General features: G+C 54.9%; 2 protein-coding genes across 3 annotated transcripts; one reads left to right on the forward strand and one right to left on the reverse strand.

The window, feature by feature from the left end:
• Nucleotides 1-73: 73 nt before the first annotated feature.
• ALG1 (ALG1 chitobiosyldiphosphodolichol beta-mannosyltransferase) lies at nt 74-21,498 on the forward strand. 2 transcript variants are annotated; one of them, XM_058680532.1, is made up of 13 exons: nt 74-92; nt 12,756-12,833; nt 12,943-13,046; nt 14,548-14,696; nt 16,133-16,222; nt 16,529-16,639; nt 17,196-17,317; nt 17,436-17,474; nt 17,653-17,712; nt 18,221-18,331; nt 19,128-19,242; nt 19,966-20,041; nt 21,011-21,495. In XM_058680532.1, exons 3-13 carry the CDS (start codon nt 13,005-13,007, stop codon nt 21,140-21,142), a joined length of 1,047 nt encoding a protein of 348 aa, XP_058536515.1. In that variant the 5' UTR covers nt 74-92; nt 12,756-12,833; nt 12,943-13,004; the 3' UTR covers nt 21,143-21,495. The 2 variants fall into 2 exon arrangements, with proteins under 2 accessions (XP_058536515.1, XP_004586788.2); XM_004586731.2 differs by lacking the exon at nt 74-92 and adding an exon at nt 11,897-12,138 and having other exon boundaries at nt 21,011-21,498.
• Nucleotides 3,624-11,604, reverse strand: C24H16orf89 (chromosome 24 C16orf89 homolog). The gene is made up of 8 exons (XM_004587067.2): nt 10,970-11,604; nt 9,749-9,898; nt 8,850-9,000; nt 8,117-8,237; nt 5,786-5,921; nt 5,074-5,178; nt 4,134-4,220; nt 3,624-3,910 (listed from the first exon to the last, which is right to left on the reverse strand). The coding sequence occupies exons 1-8, from the start codon at nt 11,232-11,234 to the stop codon at nt 3,777-3,779; spliced, it is 1,149 nt and encodes a 382-aa protein (XP_004587124.2). The 5' UTR covers nt 11,235-11,604; the 3' UTR covers nt 3,624-3,776.
• Nucleotide 21,499: the final 1 nt, after the last annotated feature.

Here is a 21,499-nt window from a genome sequence, read left to right on the forward strand (position 1 = left end):
CGGCAGCGTGCGCGGAGGTGCCCCAGATGCTTTCATGCCTCTGGAGTTGCCTGAGGTGATGTTGACGAAAGTGAGAGCGACTTTATCCTGAGGTAATTTCAAACTTTTGGAAGCTTCTGGAATAGTAGAAAGAACTCTGGAACGCCACGGTAGCCGTTGTTTTGCGCTCGCATCGTTCATGCCGAAGTCGTTTGTCCGTGATTCAGGCAGATGTTGTTCCTCGAACAGTTGTGGCGGCTACCTCTTCTCGGGCTTCCCGTGGGTCTCCTCAGGACAGGACCCGGGCATTGCCTCAGGAAACCCGCCCGCCACTCACGTTAGGGTTTGGCCCATGGTCTGGTAACGTCACCGCCTCTCTAAGTCTTAGTTTCGTGACCTGGTCGTACTGAAGAGGACCGTCAGGCCAGCTCCCTCAAAAACCCAAGCTACCCACTATTAAAAGAGAAAGCTGTGAAGGATTTCTTCGTGGTAAGGGCAGATGGCCGAAGTCCTGGGGCCATTCTGGTAAGACACTCCAGGAGCCATCCTGGGAGTCTTTGGTACCATAGGGGTGGAGACCAAGGCCAGCCCCTTTCTGTGCACACTCGGCACCATGAATGCTTGACCCCAGCCCCTTTTGAGCCACTGCTACCCCAAGCCTGTGTGCACTCAGTAGTGTTTCTGCACACTCCCCTTTAGGTCCTTTCCAGAACCCTGGTGCAGAACCTTCTAGAGTAGTGAGTTTATTGTGAAATTAGTGGAGAATGAACTCACACTGGAGCAAGGTATGCCCTACATGCAATCTGATTGGTGGTCCCAGGACCAGAGGCAAGCTCTGGCTGCAATTGCCTGGTCCCCTCTTCTTCAAGTTGTGCTGTTATTGTGTATCCAGCAGAGTGAGCCCTTGAAGAAGACGGATGGATTCTGGTCAGCATGGCCAGCCCTGAGAGGTCTGCCTCTGCAATACTTGGCTTAGCCGTGCCTGTTTCCAGGAGAAGCAGAATGTGAATGGAGGGGAAATCTTCCCTGTGTGGGTGGGGTTGTAGGGACCTTGGTGCTGAGAATAGAACAGCAGGTACTGTCCATGAGTGTTACAATCTCTACAGTCTCTGAGGGATTGCTTGGGAATGTGTATGTTGAACAAGAGTTGATTGATTAATTATTTTAGGTTGTTTTGGAATTGTTTGTATATTTAGTTGAAAAGGAGAAAAGGAAGAGAAAAGAAAGAAAAGATATTGTCCAGCTACTGGTTCACCCCCCAAGGGCCTGGCCAGGCACAAGCCAAGAGTCAGGGACTTCATCTGAGGCACCCATGTGGGTGGGTGGTGTTGCCGGCGAGACCTTGGTGTGTTCTTTCCTCAGCTTAGAAATGGAAATAAAATCCAGGTTTTTAATTGCCAAAAGGTTTTTTATGCCAAAAGGTTTATGAAGTGAAAATAAAAGTGAAGCCTTCTGTTGCAGAAGTGACAGGAAAGAACTGTCAAGTTCATTTTCAGGAAATGTCAAATCGTTGGTTTTCAGGAAGCGTTTCTCAGGCTTTTCTGTCCCCACTAGAGGACATCTACTTGGGCGGGACCTAGGTTTTACTGGCTTACAGTTTTGGGGTTTAAGACCTGGGGTGGTGCTTATCTGTTGGTGGCAGTAGCACAGAGGGTTTTTAAATTGGGCGGGAACCTGAAACTGGCAGGAACCTGTTATCTGTAACCACCAAGTGCTCTTGCGGCTGAGTTCCTGGAATTGTGCAAGCCTTTGGCTTCAAGGAAACGTGACCAACAGTCAGGGTCGGCCTCAGGTGACAGGAACCTGTGTAGTTGGGTCATCCCCTGATGCCTCCCAGTGTGTGCATTAGCCAGAAGTGGAAACTGGGCATGGAACTAGGCACTTTGAAGTGGGATACTGGTATTGCAAGCAGCATCTTAATGGGCTGTGACAAACCCCTTCCAATATCTCTCATTCTTGAAAGTGACTGGTAAGGCTGCTCCTCTGTTGGGCCCCACATCAGGAGGGATGAGTGTATAGGGCATAAACCTTCCTTCCCTAATCCCTTTATATGTGCCCAACTTCTTTACAGGTTCTCCACCTGGCTTGGGAAAGACTGGTTTGCAAAGCCTTGAGAAGGAATTCTGAAAAGCACCTCTAGGGCCAATGGGTATTAAAATTGGCCCTTGAGCCCTGCAAGCAAACAACAACCACAAAAACAAGTCCCATTTGTCCACAGAATCCAGCCACGCTCCTTTGGACCCAACAGCTTCAGAGCTACCACAGGAAGCAGCCATGGTGGAGGGAAAGGAGGAGGCTCTCTCCTGAAGGAGAGATCTGGGAAAAGAATCCCACCTCTCTCTCCACTGCGGGCTGGTTCAGTTGGGCATAGTAGGAGCCAGGAGCATCTTAATTCAGACACGCAGTTTCCTACCATCTGCAATTCCAGCATCCCACATGGGGGTCAGTTCAAGTCCTGGCTACTCTGCTTCTGAGCCAGCTCCTTGCTAATAATCCTGGGGAAGCAGTAGAAGATGGCCCAAATGCTTAGGACCCTGTACTCATGTGGGAGACCCCAAAGAAGCTCCTGGCTCTTGACTTTGGCCTGCCCTGCTCCAGCTGTTATGTCTGTTTGAATACTGAACTAGCAGATAGAAGACCTCTGTCTCTTTCTCTCTCTGACTCTGCCTTTCAGATAAGTAAATATTTATCTTAAAAAGAAAAGAGGGCCTGGTACAGTAACCTAGTGACAAAAGTCCTTGCCTTGCACAGAACACGATCCCATATGGGTGTTAGTTCATGTTCCGGCGGCTCCACTTCTAGCCTCCTGCTTGTGCCCTGGGAAAGCAGTCGAGGACGGCCCAAAGCCTTGGGGTACTGCACCTGTGTGGGAGACCTGGAAGAAGCTCCTGGATTGGCTCAGCACCAGACATTGTGGTCATTTGGGAAGAAAATGAGTAGACAGAAAATCTTTCTCTCTCTCTTTCTTTTTCTTTGTATAACTGACTTTCTAATAAAAATAAACCTTAAAAAAACAAGAGTGCCAATGCTGTGGCATAGTAGGTTAGGCCTCCACCTTTGGTGCTGGCATCCCTTATGGGCACTGGTTTGTGCCCTGGCTGTTCCACTTCTGATCCAGCTCCTTGCTCATGTGCCTGGGAAAGCAGCAGAGGATGGCCCAAGTCTTTGGGTTCTTGTACCCATGTGGGAGCCCCAGAAGAATCTCCTGGCTTTAGATCAACTCAGTGTGGCCATTGCAGCCATTTGGGGAGTAAAACCAGCAGGTAGAAGACCTCTGTCTCTGTCTTTCCTCTCTATAACTCCACCTTTCAAATAAAAATAAGTCTTTAAAAAAACAAAGAAACTCACCCTAATCAGAGACCCATATGGGGATGCATACCTCTCAACTATGTAAACAATATTAAAAATTAAGTAAAAAACAAAGTACATGACACAATTTTAAAAAAGAAAAAAAAATCCATGAGAGAGACAAATGCCTATTGTCCTTCAGTCTCCCAAAGCTGTGGCCACAGAGAACAAAGGAAGACCATGGGTGTTTTGGAACTTGTACCTGGGCCTGGAGATGCCACACCGAGCCCTGTAGGCCATCCAAGGCTGCCCTGTGTGCTGAGAAACAAGACCAGACTCCATCTCTGTGGTGCCATGTGTGTATTCACCTTCTCCGTCTCGGGCTGTCCCAGCCCTCCCTGCTCTGCTTACTCAGTGCTCCCCAGCATCCCAGGGCCAGGTGGTCTGGGCCTCCCCAGCCACCTCCTGCTCAGGAAGTGACCCACCAAGGTGCGCCTCCTGGAGTCTGCTCAGCTTTGGGCAGCAGGCTCAGGAGCTGCGCGGGGTGGTGGTGCTCCATCTTCTGCCGGGTCTTCTGCTAGGATGTAGAGGAAGCCCCCCAGGGCAGCCACTGCTGTGGTTGTCTGGTGGGCAAGGCAGCCATCTGGAGGGAAAAAGCCTCTTGGGGATGAGTGCAGGTGATGGGGGCCTTGTGCAGCTCTCACAGCCCTCACATACCCAGCCGGCCTGCTAACCCAGGCTCAGGAGGACATGGCTGCTGGAAGTCACTGCCAGGGACTCCTGCCCCAGAAGAGGGTGTACGGATGGACACAGCCCCAGCCTGGCTCGTGTGGGGCGTGGGTCTTGGGTTCCAGTCTTTGCCTCACCTGTGAATTCCTTTTCCCGCCTCTTCACTCTTTGTAGAAGGTGCTGTGGGGGCTGGGATCCTCTGGGCACAGCCTCACCTCTAGTGACTGGGAGACAGCGCCAGGAGCTGGGTCAGGGTGGGCTGGTCAGCGTGCTTGCTGGGCCTCCTCCCTGTCACAGGACCTGCAGCTCAGGTCTTCTCCAGGGCTTGGAGTCTGTTCCCCCATGTGTGCATCTCCCCTTGCCCTTGCCTTCAGCCTGGCTTTATCGCTGATTGTTGCATTGTCAGACCCATCTGGGCTGCCCAGCTCCCAGCTAGGTAGCTCTGGGGGCCAAGATTCTTCCTTCTGTAAACTGTTGCAGAAGGTGGATCATCTTACTGCAAACACTCTGCTGCTTGAAGGTGACCAAGGATGCCAGGGTCTAACACAGACCACGTGAGTTTTTCATCTAACCTTTTAGCTCAGGGTCATTTCAGCACTTATTTTCAGATGAGGGTGTTGGGGCTCAAACAAGTGCAATGGTGTCCCCTCCCCCAGGAGGCCTTCTCTAACCCCTCTGCTCCCAGAGCCGCCTCAGCACTCTGCCCTCTCAGTCCCTCATCAAAACTCGTAGTGACCTCACTTCCTGGTATGCTCACCTGCTGTCTGCCTCTTTCACCTCAGGGCTCTGGCTTCCCTGAGAGCCTGACTAGGGCTAGCGGGTTTGCAGGTGCTCAGTCAACACTCACCAGGTGGGTGTGTTTGTTAGCACAGGTGCAGGAGCCGGCAGTTGCCAGCTAGACTGCCTCCTAGCCAGCAGGGGTGTGGCGCCAAGTGCTCTGAGCCCACCCTGACATATGTACATTTACACGTACATTGGTTACAGATCCCCCGGGCTTCTAACACCAGTGCATCTTCCGCTCATCCCCACCATCGCTGGGAGGAGGGGTTGGGGAGGAGACGAGGGTAGCCATCTCACCTGGCTTTCCAAAGCACCCTTCCTGTGGCTTCTGCCAGCTGAGAATGGCCTCCAGCCACCGATGCTTGTAGAAGTCAGAGAAACCGCCCAGCCCGCAGAACATGACTGCAAGGGAACATGACAGACCCTCTGCAACTCTGTCCCCAGACCCACCTCTGCCCATTCCCCAAGTCACCAAGCCACTCAGCACCCCCTGGCTCCTCCCAGGGGCCAGGCAGCACAGGGCTATGTTGTAGTGACCAAGGCCACCCTGGCCTGCCTCACCCAGAGGGCCAACCTTGGAGCTGCTTGGAAGTCAGGGTCAGTGAAGGAGTTTGGCCCCCCAAGGGCTCTTTTTTGTACTGCCTGTATGGCTTTGAGGGTGTTCTTGCTGGTCTGCTAAGCACATCTGTCTGTCCGGGGCTCTGTCCCCCCAGTTAGCCACTGGGGTCAGGAAGCAGTCACAGTGCAATAGCTAAAATAAAGGATGTCCAGCTACGTTTGGGCTTCTGATAAACCACAGATATGAGATTTTAGTATAAGTGTACCCAGGTAGTATTTGGCATATACTTATCCTGAAAGCTGATTCACAGCTTATATGTAGTTCAAACTTAACTGCACACCCTGTGTTCTTGCTGAATCTGGAGACGTGTGTATGTGTGTGTGTGTGTCTGTACATGTCCCTGCCTTGGGGAAGCTTTGTCCAGGAGGTGGGATGGGACGCAGGACATACTGTTTTCCAGGAAGAGGTCCTGGTTGGGGTAGGCATAGCCGATGGCCTCAATCCTCTGGTTCACGTCCATCATGTTGGCGCAGAAGACAGTGATGTAGTGCTGGCTGTTGTGAAACAGCCCTTCTGTGCAGCCGACCTGGAGGACAGACACAGAGCGCTCCATGATGGGGAGGAGACAGCGCTCGCCTCCATCTCCAGGAATTTCTTCCCCACACACCTGCCCATGGTGTTTGGGACTTGGTCACAGGGGGTCAGGGAAAGCTGAGTTCTAGTTATGGCTCCTGCTCTGGGGAACTGCAGGACCTTGGCCTTGTAGGAGTGTCGTGAATCTGGAGGTCTTCCCCCAGGTAGGGAAAGGCCTGGGGGATGTGCTACAAAAATTTCCCATAGGGGGACAGTGCAGCTGGGAGGCAGCCTATCACCCTCACTGCACTCACTCTGGACCAGACTTGTTATGCCAAGTGTGGGCCACAGCCTCATGCTGGGAGAGTACAGGAATTGAGAACAGGTTCTAGAAACTTCTGTAGTGATGGTCAGAGTAATTTTCCAGCTGTGGAACTTCATAGTCAAACTTATTTCCTCATTGCCTTGTTAGGCAAATGTACTTTACAAAGTATTGTAAATTTTTACAAAAGTTTTGGCTATAAAAGTATTACAGGGCCCGGCGGCGTGGCCTAGCAGCTAAAGTCCTCGCCTTGAACGCCCTGGGATCCCATATGGGCGCCGGTTCTAATCCCGGCAGCTCCACTTCCCATCCACCTCCCTGCTTGTGGCCTGGGAAAGCAGTTGAGGACGGCCCAAGGATTTGGGACACTGCATCCGCGTGGGAGACCTGAAAGAGGTTCCTGGTTCCCGGCATCGGATTGGCACGCATCGGCCCGTTGCGGCTCACTTGGGGAGTGAATCATCGGACGGAAGATCTTCCTCTCTGTCTCTCCTCCTCTCTGTATATTTGGCTTTCCAATAACAATAAAATCTTTAAAAAAAAAAAGTATTACAAAAGTATTGGTTAGAAAAAAATTAGAGAAACCAGCCCAACCATGGGAGACCTAGAAGATGCTCTTGGCTCATGGTTTCTGATTGGCTCAGCTCTGGCTGTTACTGGTGCGGCCACTTGGGGAGTGAACTGGCAGATGGAGGCTCTTTCTCTCTCTCCTTTGCTCTGTAAATCTGACTTTACAATAAAAGTAAAATAAACCTTTTTTTTTTTTTTTTTTTTTACATCTTGTAGGGAATAACGATCCTGTTCCACAAAAAGAGGCAGTTTGGGAGCCAGTGTTGTGGTGCAGTGAGCAAAGCCACTGCCTGTTGTGCTGGCATCCTGCATGAGCATTAGTGAGCTGCCCCAGTTCCCATCCAGCTCCCTGTTAATGGTCAGGGAAAGCAGTGGAGGATGCCCAAAGTGCTTGGGCTTCTGCTCTCCAATGGGAGACCCAGAAGAAGCCTCTGGCTCCTGGCTTCTGCCTGGCCTACTCTCTGTCATTGTGGCCATTTGGAGAATAAACCATTCTATAAAGATCTCTCTGTAACTCTGCCTTTGAAATAGATAAAGTAAACCTTAAAACAAAAGTGTTTGCAGAACATGACGGCAACAAAAACAAAAACCAAAAAAACCCCAAAACAGCGAGTTCTTTCTCAGCTAAGAATTCTGGGCAATAAGTAACACTTCATGAGGAGAAGTTGTGAACCCTACCTTTCTTTTCTTTTTTTTAAGATTTATTTATTTTTATTACAAATTCAGATATACAGAGAGGAGGAGAGACAGAGAGGAAGATCTTCCGTCTGATGATTCACTCCCCAAGTGAGCGCAATGGCTGGTGCTGTGCTGATCCGAAGCTGGGAGCCAGGAACTTCCTCCAGGTCTCCCACATGGGTACAGGATCCCAAATCCTTGGGCCGTCCTCAACTGCTTTCCCAGGCCACAAGCAGGGAGGTGGATGGGAAGTGGAGCTGCCAGGATTAGAACTGGCGCCCATATGGGATCCCGAGGCGTTCAAGGCGAGGACTTTAGCTGCTAGGCCATGGCGCCAGGCCCGAACCCTACTTTCTATGCAAAGAAATATAGATTATAAAACATTGTTATTATGGGGTTTGGAAGAATAGTGGGAAGCAGGGTTGGGGCACTGGGGCTGTGTGCCCTTCCCTTCCGGGTTTTCTCTTCAGGGACCCCAACAACAGACCCTGAGCCCTGATTTGACTCCAACCAGCGTGCCATGCAGCCGCAGTCTTTGGAAATTCTCCCTTTACCACCCACTCCTTCTCTCTAAAGGCTGTGGTAGAGGCTGGCAACCCCCTGCCTGTGGTCCCGCCCCCACAGCCTGGGGCACTCACCATCCTGGCCCACAGGAAGAAGAGCATCTGGTGGGACAGGCAGTAGCCTGGGCAGCCTGGCTGTGTCATGAGGTTCTTGCAGAAGTCCGAGAGCCCGCAGGGCTGGCCGCCACTGTCCGACCTGTGGGAGGAGGTCACTGGTGCTCAGAGCACCCCCCGCTTGTCAGCTGTGATATGTCCCCTGCTTCAGAAGGTTCCAGATATCCAGCTAGGCACACACAGGTGTCCTGGGTTTGTATTTGCTGAAGCAAATCACCTTCAGTGCAGGGACAGGAGATTGGGGCTGGCTTGGCTTGGGAAGCCCCCAAACGCCCTAAACACTAGATGCTGGATCCAGAGAGCCTAGTGGTCTGGGCCTGCATGCTGGCCTCCTTCTGTGCCAGGTTTGTACCTGGGCATGTCCCACCCTGGAACACAGCTTCCAGCTGTGCCCAGCTCCTCTCTTGGCACCCTCTCTTTCTGCCCATGATCTATACTCCTGGAAGATAAGATGGGAGGCCATGCCAGGTCCAGTCTTGCCTGACGAAAGCCATGACCCTTGGCCTTTGGGACACAGAGCCATAAAACTGACAGATGGACAGATGCAATCTGGGGCTCCAGAGGGGCCAGGAGTCCTGTCCCCCACCTCTTCTCACCCCACCCAAGGAACTGGTTGTGTTCAGATGTGGACTCTGCCAGGCTGTGCTGAGGGCCACCAAGCCTGGAAGACCAAATAGGGAAACTGGGGGCCCACCCAGTGCCCAGCAGCTGCACCAGACAGGAGTCACTGCTCTCCTCTGAGAACAAGCCGTGGGGTTGCCATGCGCTGAACACCAGGGAAGCGTTGGTGTGGGTCCAGGAGTGGGGCAGCTTCCAAAACCCAGGCTGGACGGCCGGCTGGAACTCTGGCAGGGAGCAGAAGTGGGTGTGTGTGTTTGGTTGGAAGAGGAGCACCCTGGCCCAGCCCCTACTTCTACCCTCCTGCTTTCCCACCTCACATAGACTGTGTCTGCTCTGGATTCACAGCCTCATCTGTTACTTGGGCACTGGGTGAGAAACATTCAAGAAGCAACTTTTCTTAAAGTTTTCCTCCAACCAGCAGCCACAGCATTGGGCAGGTGGGGGCTTTGGCTGAAGCTAGGTTGGGTTGGGAATGGAGCCCCTCGGCCCTCTGCAGATGTCACAGGCTAGCATGGCCTCAGGGCCCTGGCTTGGAAGGGACAGGAGTGGTGCCCATAGCTGGGCTGCTACTGTTTCAGGGAGTGTGGGCTGGCCATTCCTACTCTCACTTCCACCTGTGAGCATGGGAGACAGATGTCTCCTGCCAGGCTCACGGGTAAAGACGGGTTCAGCATGGCAGGGCACAAGAGAGATGCTAGCAAAATGCTAAAAGCTTGCTAGGCAAAAAACCCTCCCCTTCTGGAAGTCTCAGGGATCAGACAGACCTGCCCTGCTCTGCCCCTCGTCTCCCCTTGGTAGGGCTGAGGTATGGACTGAGCAGAGGAGGGGGCCCCACTGCCTGTCTTCCTTCCTCACACCTACTCTGTGTTTGTGTGTGGGGGACACTGTTGGCTGTCAGGGGTAGCAGCGGCTCCCAGCTCACTCAGAGCACATCTGGCCCCCACACGCTGTCTTCCTCACCCGCGCTGTTACCTCTCAGGTAGTCTGGGTCACGTAGCTGGAGGTAGCGAAGAGACCGAGGGAGCAGAGCCTCCAGCTTCTCAGCCAGCTTCCCTGCACGCAGGCCCAGCGGCCACAGTAGGGGGTCCCTGACCCAGTCCTCCTGAATGCCTTTGAGTTGCCCTGGGAGAGGGAAGAGTGGTCATGCCAGCTGGGGCACGGCACTGGCATGTGAGGATCCCAAGTGATGACAACCAGAGACCCACTGAGCTGACTGGAAGTGGGGGCTGTGTTGGGGTGGGGACAGGTTGAATTGCATTCCCTGAGTCCCCAGTCCTGACTCTCACACCTGCTTGTTGGTGAGCAAAGAAAGTCACTCCCCTTCCCAGGCTCGCCTGGGCCTGTCCTTTGCTAGAAAATCCACTAAAGATGACACTACGTGGCTGGGATGCCAGCAAGGTGGGCACGTTCCTGTTGTCTTGTGATGTTGTCTTCCGCCCAGTGTGAATAATATGTCCATGATTTCCAGATACTCCTGCATCTTTCTCCCTGAGTGCTGTAGCAGGGAACAAGGCCTTGGGAGATGGTGATCGCCACTGATGCCCACACAGAGTTCCCAGTGGCTGCAGTCTGCCTCCTGCCTCTAGTCTGGAGGGGAGAGGGCTGGACCATGGGGCTCTAAAGGGCATGGCCATGACTGTGAGCAGGGACTGTCATCAGGTGGAAAGCTGTAAGGGTGAAGCCAAGAGGGGAACTCTGGGAGGGGAGTCAGGGTCAGGGTAACTTGATGTATTTGCCAAATTGGTCAGGTAGGCCTGTAGGGAGAGTCCTGGCAACCAAGGTCTAGTGGGTGTGTTCCCTGGCATGGCTCCCTGCTTGCCTTGGCTTCCCTCCAGCTCCCCACTGGTGGCTCTTATATCTCCCAAAGCCAAAGAAACACTTGCCTGTTTTCCTAGGCCCTTCAGGAGGCTTAAGCTAGAGGCAGGAGGAAGCAGGGTTGGACCCAGATGGTGTAGGTCTCCAGCCTGGTCTGCAGCCACCTTCCCTTGCAGGGAGGTTGCCCCTGGCATGCATGCCCATCCAGAGGGTTCCCTGTACCCCTCCTGTCCAGGGCCTCCCCGAGGGGCTGTCAGGTGCATCACTTCCCCCGCCCCACCAGGAAGAACAATTTCCCATGTTACCTTTGCTTTCATCCCACGTGTGGGCAGCCAGGTCCTCCAGTGGCCTGCCCCGGGGGTATGGGACCTCACCTACCTGTCAGCACCCGGAACCCCACCATGCCATCCAGGTTGATCTCTGACAGCCGCTTCTCCAGGAAGCCAGTGGCTCTCTCCAGTGCAGACAGGATCAGGCCTGCCTGAGTAGCCTTGGCCCCTGTGACATCTCCCCGGGGCAGGGAGGAGGGTTGCAGAGGCTGTAGGGTCCACAGCAAGAGGAGCAGTGCCAGTCTAGGCCTGGCCATGTCTGGCTGCCAGCCTGTGGCTGTTTGTGCCCTGCAGTCCAGTGCCCAGCAGGTCATACCTGCACACCCTCCTCCTCCACAGGTGGCTGGATAGGGCTGACCCCGCAGTAGGGAGTGGGAGTGGCCTGGGCACACAGCCTGGGTTGCAGGTTTGCTCAGTCTGGCCAGTCCTGGACCCAGGGGACCTGCTTGCGTGCCTTTCTTACTTCTGACCCCACTATCCCGCAGGATGGGACTCTGCAGGACCCAGGACGGCTGCCTGTGGTCTTCCCACCCTTCTGCTGTTCAGCCCTGGCCCTGCTGTGCACCCACGTGGGTGGGGACACATCCAGGAGGCACGGGTAGGGCAGTGGCACACCCAGTGCCTGCCGGTGCCATGGATAGTCGGTGCTCCAGCAGGTGCACCGAAGGTTCAGGGGTGAAACTGTTGCTTCTTACTCCAAACGCTTAAGAAAAAATAAGTTGTGAAGTGTTTTTCTTTTCTGTTTCTATATCTTAAATGTTTTAGTAAGTCAAAGATCCTGAAAAACGAACTTGTTTGTCGCTTGCTGAGTTTCCACGAACGGACGCGCTTGATTGCAAGACTCACGAACCCTGAGCTCACAGGGGAATCCCCGGCGGGCTCGCGAAGCCCACTCAGGGAAGCCAGGGCCCTCCGCCTCCCTTCTCTCCGCCCACCGCGGAGGCTCGGTCTGCGGCTGCGCGCAGCGCGCCCGGCCGCCGGGGCGGGATCACGTGACAGCTAAGATGGCGGCGTCCTTCGTGCCGCTGCTGGCGCTGTGTCTGCTGCTGGCTCTGCCGCTGCTGCTGCTGGGTGGATGGAAGCGCTGGCGGCGGGGACACGCCGCCCGACACGTGGTCGTGGTGGTGCTGGGCGACGTGGGCCGCAGTCCTCGCATGCAGTACCACGCGCTGTCGCTAGCCAAGCACGGTTTCTCCGTAACGCTGCTGGGCTTCTGCAGTGAGTGCGGAGCCGGGGGAGCGAGGGGGGATGATGTCCCGGGTGGGTCGAGGCGGGAGCGCCCCTCTTGACTCTCCTCCCCCCGGGTGGTTCTCCGAGATGGGACAGGAGCTGAACGGCTGCTCCCAGGTTTCTGGACGGCCTGGGCCGGGTGGGTCAGGGCTGGGCCGAGTGAAGTGAGTCCATCTCTTTACAGTCCCCCGGAACCTGGGGCCAGATGCGCCGGGACTGCGTCTGCCCCGGGAGGCGTGTCATCCTGAGTGCATGGCGCCCCAGGCAGGAACTGGACTCCCGGGGTGCAGGTTGTGAGGCCATGGCGTCCGCGCCTTCCTGCTTAGAGGATGGTTTAACTGTGACAGCCTTGGGTCCCCGTGCAGAATCTGCAGTCTCAGTGTTTGGTGCCAGGCCTTGAGGGAAGCAAGGGTGGGTGAGGCCGGGTCCCTTCGGCTGTGTGTGTCCGGTGGAGTCTGGACAGGAATTGACTTTGTTCTTTTTTCTGGCTGCTGAGGAGCAGCGAGGAGAGGTTTTTGGAAAGTCCGCGGTTGAGTGTGAGCCGAGCCTTGGGGCTTTGCCCACCATGCTTGCTGGGACCACAGGGGGGACTTTCTTGTTTTCAGACTCCAGGCCCCGCGCCGAGCTCTTGCGCAGTGACAAGATTGAGATTGTGAAGTTGTCAGAACCACCGCGGCTTGCAGGTACCAAGCATGCACTCTGGACTCCTTGGAGTCTGCGGGGCGGGGCTGCGGGAGGCCTGCAGATTGCCCAGCGCCCAGTGGCTAGTGACAGGTGTCTTCTGACTCGCAGTGGGGTCCCGCATTCTGCAGTATGGGATCACAGTGGTGTTTCATGCCGTGCACTTGCTGTGGATGCTGATGCGCACGGAGCCGGCTGCCTACATCTTTCTCCAGGTGGGCATCAGCCCCTAGCCTCCCCAGCCTTCCTTTCCAGCCTTTCACAGGTGCACACCTTGACACACTGGCATAATCACACAAGTGTGAGTGGGAGCCTGGGTATGTATCTGTTCTATTTATGATACTCATCCATACTGCTTTTTTCTCTGTCCTTAGAGATAGAGTCTTTATTTTACTTTTTAATGTTTATTTATTTATTTGAAAGGCAGAGTTAAGTAGATGGAGAGACAGAGAAAAAGAGGTCTTCCTGGTTCACTCTCAAATGACTGCAACAGCTAGAGCCAAGAGCCAGGAGCCTCATTTGGGTCTCCCACATGGGTGCAGGGGTCCAAGGAGTTGGGCTGTCCTCTGCTGCTCTCCTAGGCTCATTAGCGGGGAGCTGGTTGGGAAGTGAAGCTGCAGGGACACGAACTGGCACCCATCCAGGATACTGGTGCTGCCAGTCAGCACAGCACTGACCCCTACAGGTGAAATCTTAGGTTGCACTTGTTACATAGTCACTTGTTTTGTATATGGTACCTCACTTAATTCCCATAACAACCCTGCAACATAGATTCTTGTGTTATCTGCATTTTAGAGATGTGGCCTACACAGAGATGTTCTGGCAGTAGCTTTTTGTTGCACAGCAAAGTGGCAGACGCAGCATCTGAAGTTGAGCTTTTTCCCATTTGGATTTATTTGTCTGAAAAGTAAAGAGAGGGAGAGAGAGCTCTTCCATCTGCTACTTCACTCCTCAAATGCAACAGCCTGGGCTGTTCTCAGCTGAAGCCAGGAGCCCATCTGGGACTCTTCTGTGGGATGGCAGGGGGTCAGAGCCCTTGGGCCATCTTCTGCTGCTTTGCCAGGCCCGTTGGTGATGAGCTCAATTGGAAGTGGAACAGCAGGACTGGAAGTGATGCTTCAACTTGGGTTGCTGGTGTTGCAAGCAGAGAATTAACACATTGTGCTACAATGCCAGCCCCTAGCCTTGAGTCTTGTAGCTGCACCTCTTTACTCACTATTAACATAAAGGCATATCTTCTTCCAGATGTTTTTGCTTCTGTAAATAGTGTGGTTGAGAGCACTGTGGATGGCCAGCATTGGCCCAGGGCCAGCTTCTTCCTGGCAGTGGCCTTGCGTGGTCACAGTTGTGTGCATGTGGAGCATGCTGTAGTCTGATCCTACGTAGTGTCCCAGGATAGTTGGCTCGGTGTGGCCCCACCAAGCTGGGGAGGCTGCACCAGCTGACTTAGGCGTTCTCAGAGCCTGCATGCTTGAGGGGTGCGTCGCGGTGTTTCCTTGCTTTACCCTGTGCGTTTGCTCATGGGTGACCTCATAGGTGATCTCCCATGTTTCTACTTGGTCAGTTCTGTTTCCTTTGCCCTTTTTTTGGTGGCCACGTGGGCCTTTCTTGTGCTGGCTGATTGTCAAGAGCCTGTGTTTTGTGACTTCCCTTGTGCAGGTTATTGTGGAGTCTGGTCTAGGCTTCCTTGTCTTCATGAACCCCTCTTTTTCTCAGAACCCCCCAGGCCTTCCTGGCATTGCTGTCTGCTGGCTTGCAAGCTGCTTTTGTGGGAGCAAGCTCGTCGTCGACTGGCACAACTATGGCTACTCCATCATGGGCCTGGTGCATGGCCCCAGCCATCCCATTGTTCTGTTGGCCAAATGGTGAGACCTGGGAGGAGGGAATGCAAATGCTGCTCCTCAGACCTTGTTGGGAGCAGGCAGTGGGCAGCACGGGGACTCAGGCTGGCGCCCTGTGTGTCTGCAGAGCGAGGGCCTGACTGGGTTGGAACAGGCTTCAGCCAAGGAGGACATGGAAAGCCTCTGGGAGATGGCTCCCAGTCTCGGGTGCCACCTGTGGGACTTGGCTGCTGTGTGTTTGTGGCTGCTCTAAGTGGTGGTCTCAGGGTGCAGGGGCTACCCTGGCTCTTGTTTTTATGCTTCTAGGCTCTCTGTCTGGGTGGCTCATGTAGGTCACTCCCATACTACATGAACAGAGTATGAAGGTGCACCCCCAAATCAGAACCATGGATCAGGATGAACCTGGAGCAGAAAGGGTCCAATAAAAAAATATGTGTGTATATATAGTTTTAGAAGGTAGATAGCAGAGAGACCCATGGAATCTGCCATCCTCTGGTTCACTCCCCATGTACCCTCAGCAACCAGGGCTAGGCCAGCCTGGAGAATGGGCCTAGAGTTCCATCTGGGTCTCCTATAGGAGTGATGGGGGCCCAGATCCCTGAGGGTCACCTGTGGCCTCCCAGGGATGGCAGGAAGCTGGATCAGAAGTGGAATAGCTGGGACTAAAACCGGGCACTCCTTCGTGGGATGTGAGCAAAGCCATGTGTCCACTTAGCACTGGGCCAAATGTCTGCCCCAGCACAAGTGCTCTGGTGGACTCTGAGCCCAAGATGACTCCTGTTTTCCCATGTACCTTCTGCTTCACACCGCTAGCTTCTGCCCTCATGGGCTTGTTCATTGGCTGTGGTGGCAGCACCAATGGAGTCAGATCCCATAGTAGCAGCTGCTGGTGGTTCCTGAGTGCCTGGTACACACCAGACCTCATGCTGAGCCCTCTGTGTAGTCTCTTCTCTTCTACCTCAGCTGCACTCCAGTGATGCTGTACAGGGACCATTCTTCCTTTCCAAGTCAGGAAACCAAGAGTTTCAGTCCCAGCTAGCCCCTGCCCAGAGCTTTCTCTGTACCCTGAGGGTAGGCAGCTGGCAATCCTTGCAGTGCTACCATATGTGGCTCTCTCCCCTTCCTGGTCTAGGCTAGGTTAAGCCTCAGGTCTGGGCTGGGTGTTACAGTGCCTTGGCCTCTCTCACATATTGTCTAATCTCTCTTGGTATCACAGTGGGTGCAATTGGGGGTCCCCGAGTTAGGCAGCCAGAGCACAGAGGGGTTGGGGCTAACAAGAGGCCGGGTTTGCACTGTGGTGGTGACATGTGGCTTCCTTGTCCAGCAAATGTCCTCCAGCTGGGAAGTGATCAGATCTAAAGATCAGAGGCCCAACTTGGGGTCCTCAGGCTGCATGCCCTGTGGTTTCTGCTGTAGGAAAGGCTGGGGCCGCCCTGCCTACCAGCCACATGTCTTTCTAGGTACGAGAGGTTCTTCGGGCGCCTGACCCATCTGAACCTGTGTGTGACCAACGCCATGCAGGCGGACCTGGCAGAGAACTGGCACATCAAGTATGGATGCCCTGGAGTACCAGTCAGGTTGAGGGAGTCCTGGGGTTGGTGGCACCTGCCATGCCATGTTTGTTGCCTGGCATTCCACAACCCCGAGGGGCCAGGGGGCTGGGGTGCCAAGACTCCTTCCCAGCCAGCCAAGTGGTCCGGGCAGTAATGACCTCAACACTCTGTTTCTCTGATTTCAAAGCCCGGGATTGTCAGAATTGGTTCCCTGGGCCATATTCCTAGAGCCTTCTGGGTCTTCATTTCATGGGCCCTCGGCCATCCTTCCCTAGAGCCCCCTTCCCTATGATGTCATTGCAGAGCTGTGACTGTCTATGACAAGCCGGCATCATTCTTTAAAGAGACGCCACTGGACCTGCAGCATGAACTGTTCCTGAAGTTGGGCCGCACCTACCCACCCTTCAGGGCCCGGTAGGCCTCCCATGTATGCTCCTCACTATTGGGGTGGCCCCTCTCCCCGTCTCCTTATCTCCTCACTACAGACCTGGGGATCCACACCTCTGGGGCCTGATGCTTGGTTTTGTAAGTAAAGCTTTGTTGGCACGGCACACAGTGCTTTTGCTCCTGTCCCTCCCAAGTTGCGCCCAGAAGCATGTGGTCTGTAGGGCCTCAATTGTTGACTCTCCGGCCCTTTAAGAAATGATGGTCAGTTCTGCATGGGTATCCTCAGGTCAGTGGCTTCTGTGCTTATGGCCAGGGACCTTCTGAGTGTCGTGTGGGGCTAGCAGGGGGTGCTTTATGCTGTTCTCCATAACCTGGCCTGGTGGGCACAGGTGCCAATGGCGTCCCCCTCTCCGTGACAAGCAGTGGCTTGGGGGGTGGGTCCTGCTTGCTGCTGGCAGGTGACTGCTGTTCAGGGCCTCAGTGTCCGGTGTGCTGCTGTGGCGGCTGGCTGTCCTTCCTGAGCTGGTCCCCAGTCCTGGGCGTGCCCTGTGACACCTCCTGGGTTCTCCCTCTGCTCCCCCAGCTCGGAGCCCTCGGACCCAGCTGTAGAGAGATCAGCCTTCACAGAACGGGATCCTCGGAGCGGGACGGTGACGCATCTGCGCGGCCGACCAGCCCTGCTGGTTAGCAGCACAAGCTGGACAGGTGTGTCTGAGTCCTTCCCCCAGTGTCTGGGTGACAGGCACCTGTTCTCACTTCCACACATCCCCATGGGGCAGTGTGTCTGGGGACAGGCTTGTGACACTCAATTCTCTTTTTGTAGAGGACGAGGACTTCTCCATCCTGCTGGCTGCCTTAGAAAGTAGGTGTGTGGCGTGGCCTGAGGATAGTGGGTATGGTTGTGAGCAGCTCCCAGACCCTCCCTGTTTGGGTCACGGGTGGCCAGGCCTGGACATGAGGCACTGCCCTGGGAGAAGTGTCTGCAAGGCTGACTGTCTCCTCGGGTTCCGGCTAGTGGCTCTGTATTTTTGTTCACACAGAATTTGAACAGCTGAGTCTCCATGGAGACAGCCTTCCTCCTCTAGTGTGCGTGATAACAGGTACCATGAGACCCTCTGTGCCCTGAGGTGAGGGTTGGGCACATGGCCTTGGCCTCCTATGCAGTGTTATCTGGGAGACCCCACTCCAGCTCCACCGATGAGGTGTGGCCATCCCCTCCCTGTGTGGAGAGACAGGGTCTAGGTCCGTCTCTGGAGACCCTGAATGCTGAGCCATGCATGAAGCACCTTTCCCTGTGCAGCTCACGGCTGCCTCCAGAGCCTTGGTGAGCAGTGGGAGATCTGGACAGGAGGAGGGAGTCCTCCCTCCCTCCCTTCTTCCCTCTCACCCCTCTTCTTACTTGGTGGGCATGAGGCAGGCCCCATCCCCACCACCCGGGGCATGTGACGATACCTCAGCCACCAACTGCAAGTTGCAGGGCCTTCTGTGACTCTGTGGCAAGGGTGCCCACCCTGTGGGGTCCTAAGGCTGTTTCTGGACTGACCCAGAGGGGCTTCTGGGGTGTGTGGAAGAGTGGCGTGTCTCCCCAGCTGTCTCCTCTGTGCCAAGGCAAAGGGCCCCTGAAGGAGTACTACAGCCGCCTGCTGGGCCAGCGGAGTTTCCAGCACATCCAGGTGTGCACCCCGTGGCTGGAGGCTGAGGACTACCCACTGCTCCTGGGTAAGAGGTCGGCAGGGGGCGGGGCCCAGTTGGAAGGATTCTCCCACTGTTCTCTGAAAACTGTGCCTGCCGCACACAGCACATGGACCCTTTGCAGGCAGGCCTCGGGCTGGACAGGGTGCTGGTTCCAGGGACCTACCAGGAACTCTGACCCGGTCCTGGATAGGCCTCTTCCTGGCATGCTATCTTCTCTCTGCTCAACTGCTTGGATGCTGTTTGCCAAGGGGCCCTTGGCCCCTGTGTCCTGCATTCGGCTCTGCTGTGTGGTTTGCACCGGGACTAGGCTTGGCATGGCTTTATTTTCAGGGGCAGCTGACTGCCCTGGGATCTTTTTTCAAAGTATTGCAGTGAAATCTCTATCAGAGTTGGCCATTTCAGACATGTGCAGCTCTGTGGCGCTCATGACCTGCACCCAGAACCTTTCCATAATCCTCCAAACAGAAACTCCCAGGAGTTCTTTTAAGGGCAGCAGAGTGGTAAGGAAAGGAGTGAGGTTAGCCTAAGTAAGTGTTCGACACCAGGCTGAACAGTCCAGAGTGGCTACCAGGCTGTGTTGCCATGCTGGGCTGCTGGCCATTGTGACCATGTGTGTGTGTACATGTGCACATGTACAGATGTGTGTTTGTGTGTCTACAAGTATACACATTTATTGTGTGTATGCATGTGCTTGCTGTGTGTTTGGCCCAGTGGTTCCTGATCTTTGCCTGCTGTGGAAGGTTTGACATACTTCCCTGACAGTTCTATGTTCACAGGGCATGGCCAGCACCTTGACCCTTCCACCCCAATCCCCTTGCAGGCTCAGCTGACCTGGGTGTGTGTCTGCACAAGTCCTCCAGTGGCCTGGACCTGCCCATGAAGGTGGTGGACATGTTTGGTTGTTGCCTGCCTGTGTGTGCAGTGACCTTCAAATGGTAGGAGCAGAGAGGGAACCTTGAGGGTGAGGATTCTCAGCCGAGGGGCTCCCAGCAGCAGTGGCCCTATGCTTCTGGTGGTTCAGCTCTGGGCCTGTGCTCACAGAATGGGGCAGTGGCTAGAGTCAACTGTGGCTTCATTTCTGCCGCTATGCCCCTTCTTGCTGGGCCTTGTGGTCTGATATGTCAACTCCATGAGTGGCATTGTGTAACTGGCCTGGGCTGTTACTGCTGGAGGAGGTAGTGGAACAGTAGCACCCAGGGCTGGGTACTCAGTAGCCAGTGCCGTGTGTGAGACTACTGTGAGCTGAGCCCAGGGCAAGGCAGGATCAAATCTCCCATGACCCTGAAAAGCCACCTGCAATGCGGGAAGCCTATCTCCAGGGAGTTCCTCTGGCTTGGTTGTTGGGCATGGAGTTAGGAAAAAACACAGGAGCAGACCCGGTGAGTTCTCACTTACCAGCCACTGGTACCCAAGCTCCTAGTGTCAGCTCATGCCCTTCCTGCTGGTTGGAATGGTCACTGTACTGTCCCAGGGCGCCACATGAGTCCACTGCCAGGACACTGTGTGTGTTCACAGAGCAGCTCTGTGTTCTGTCCAGATGCTGTACTTGTAGGCAGATTCCGACATCCAGCTGATGGTCGGGGCCTGGTGCCAGTGGGGTGGGGGCTCAGGCCACAGGGTCTTCCTTGGGCAGCTCAGGACCTCTCTGCTCTCTGCAGTTTACATGAGCTTGTGAAGCACGAGGAGAATGGCCTGGTCTTCGAGGACTCAGATGAACTGGCTGCTCAGTTTCAGGTAGCCCTGGGTGCTCCCCAGTAATGGGTGGTAAGCCATATTGCCTGACCCTGCAGTGCGGGGGTCCGGGAGAAAATGGCGCTCTTTCTAGCTTGACCTCTGGGTCCATGCAGCTGACAGTACTATGCGGGCAGTTGTGCTGCCAGTTAGGGGGCAGTCAGGATCAGAGATGTGAGGGGAAGCAAAGGGTGCCCCACCAGTGGGATTTGGCAAAATGCACCACAAAAATGCCCTCCTTGTTTGAAAGACATTTATTTATCTGGGAGGCAGAGTGACAGAGATCTTTCATCTGCTGGTTTGCTCCCTGAATGGTCACAGTGGCTGGGGTTTTTTCTGGTCAAAGTCAGGAGCTTTGCACTCCATCCTGGTCTCCCACGTGACAGGGGCCTGAGCACCTGGGCCAACCTCTGCTGCTAACAGAGAGCTGGATTGGAACAGAGCAGCTGGGACTCAGCTTGCGCCGCTGTATGCTGTATGGGATGCCCACATTACAAGCCATGCCTGAACATGCTGTGTCAAAGCACAGGCCTGGCACCACTCTTGTCATACTTTGGGCTTTGTCACATCACCTGAATAACTGCTGTCTAGTGAAGGCAGCTGCAAAACAGCTGGAGATGAAGGTGGGGGTCTGGTGCCCTTAAAACTGTACTGATGCATGAGTGAGGGCCTGCAGGCTCTCACGCTGACCTGACTGCAGTCAGCAGAGTGCAAGGGACTCCAAGGACAGAGGCTGGAGGAAAGTCTTCAGGGAGGAACAGTGGGCTGAGGCTCAGAGGTGCTCCAAGGCACAGAGGACAGGAGAGGGGATTTGTAGGAAAAATTCCAGAAACAGCAGTGTGCTGCCAGCTGAGGCCTGAGGGAGTGGGGCCCAGGAAGCGGGTGTTGCTCTGCCAGGACCGGGGCCTAAGCTGTGTCAGGCTGGCCAGCCTCCAGAAGCACCTAGGGACACTCGTCTTCATCTCCTCACAGATGCTTTTCTCAGAGTTCCCAGATCCTGTCAGCAAGCTGAACCTGTTCCGGAAGAACCTCCGGGAATCGCAGCAGCTGCGGTGGGATGAGAGCTGGGAGCGAACTGTGCTGCCCCTGCTGATGGACACCTGACCCCTGCTCTCTGACCTGCCAGTGGCTGGGAGGCAGGAGGACAGCAGCGCAAGTTGCCATTCTAGCAACAGGATCCATAGAGGACCTCTGGCCTCTCATTTCTCCTGTCCCTGCCTGCTTGCTTCTGCACATGTCAGCACAGTGCCCTCTGCCCCATCATGTTCTTTGCGTTCTGACTCCTCCAGCACCGTGCTGTGCTGAGGTCCGGGAAGACCAAACTCAACAGGCATCTTCGTGTACACGTAGAAATGCTGATGGCTGAGCCGTGCCCCCTTCTGCTCAGGGTGGTTCTCCCAGCTGCAGGGGCACAGCTGCAGTTCCTGGTTTGCAGCTGGACCTTCCCCCTCTGTAGCCCAG

The sequence above is a fragment of the Ochotona princeps genome, chromosome 24, assembly GCF_030435755.1.
Source record: "Ochotona princeps isolate mOchPri1 chromosome 24, mOchPri1.hap1, whole genome shotgun sequence".
NCBI classification, from domain to species: Eukaryota; Metazoa; Chordata; class Mammalia; order Lagomorpha; family Ochotonidae; genus Ochotona; species Ochotona princeps.

Coding starts and splice junctions, on each gene's coding strand:
- C24H16orf89 (XM_004587067.2), bottom strand. CDS start 11,234: ATGACCTGCTGGGCACTGGACTGCAGGGCACAAACAGCCACAGGCTGG. Junction 5,922..8,116: donor TCTTCCTGTGGGCCAGGATG/GTGAGTGCCCCA, acceptor TCTGTCCTCCAG/GTCGGCTGCACAGAAGGGCT. Junction 4,221..5,073: donor AGGGTGCTTTGGAAAGCCAG/GTGAGATGGCTA, acceptor GCTGTCTCCCAG/TCACTAGAGGTGAGGCTGTG.
- ALG1 (XM_004586731.2), top strand. CDS start 11,925: ATGGCGGCGTCCTTCGTGCCGCTGCTGGCGCTGTGTCTGCTGCTGGCT. Junction 17,318..17,435: donor TAGCAGCACAAGCTGGACAG/GTGTGTCTGAGT, acceptor CTCTTTTTGTAG/AGGACGAGGACTTCTCCATC. Junction 20,042..21,010: donor AACTGGCTGCTCAGTTTCAG/GTAGCCCTGGGT, acceptor ATCTCCTCACAG/ATGCTTTTCTCAGAGTTCCC.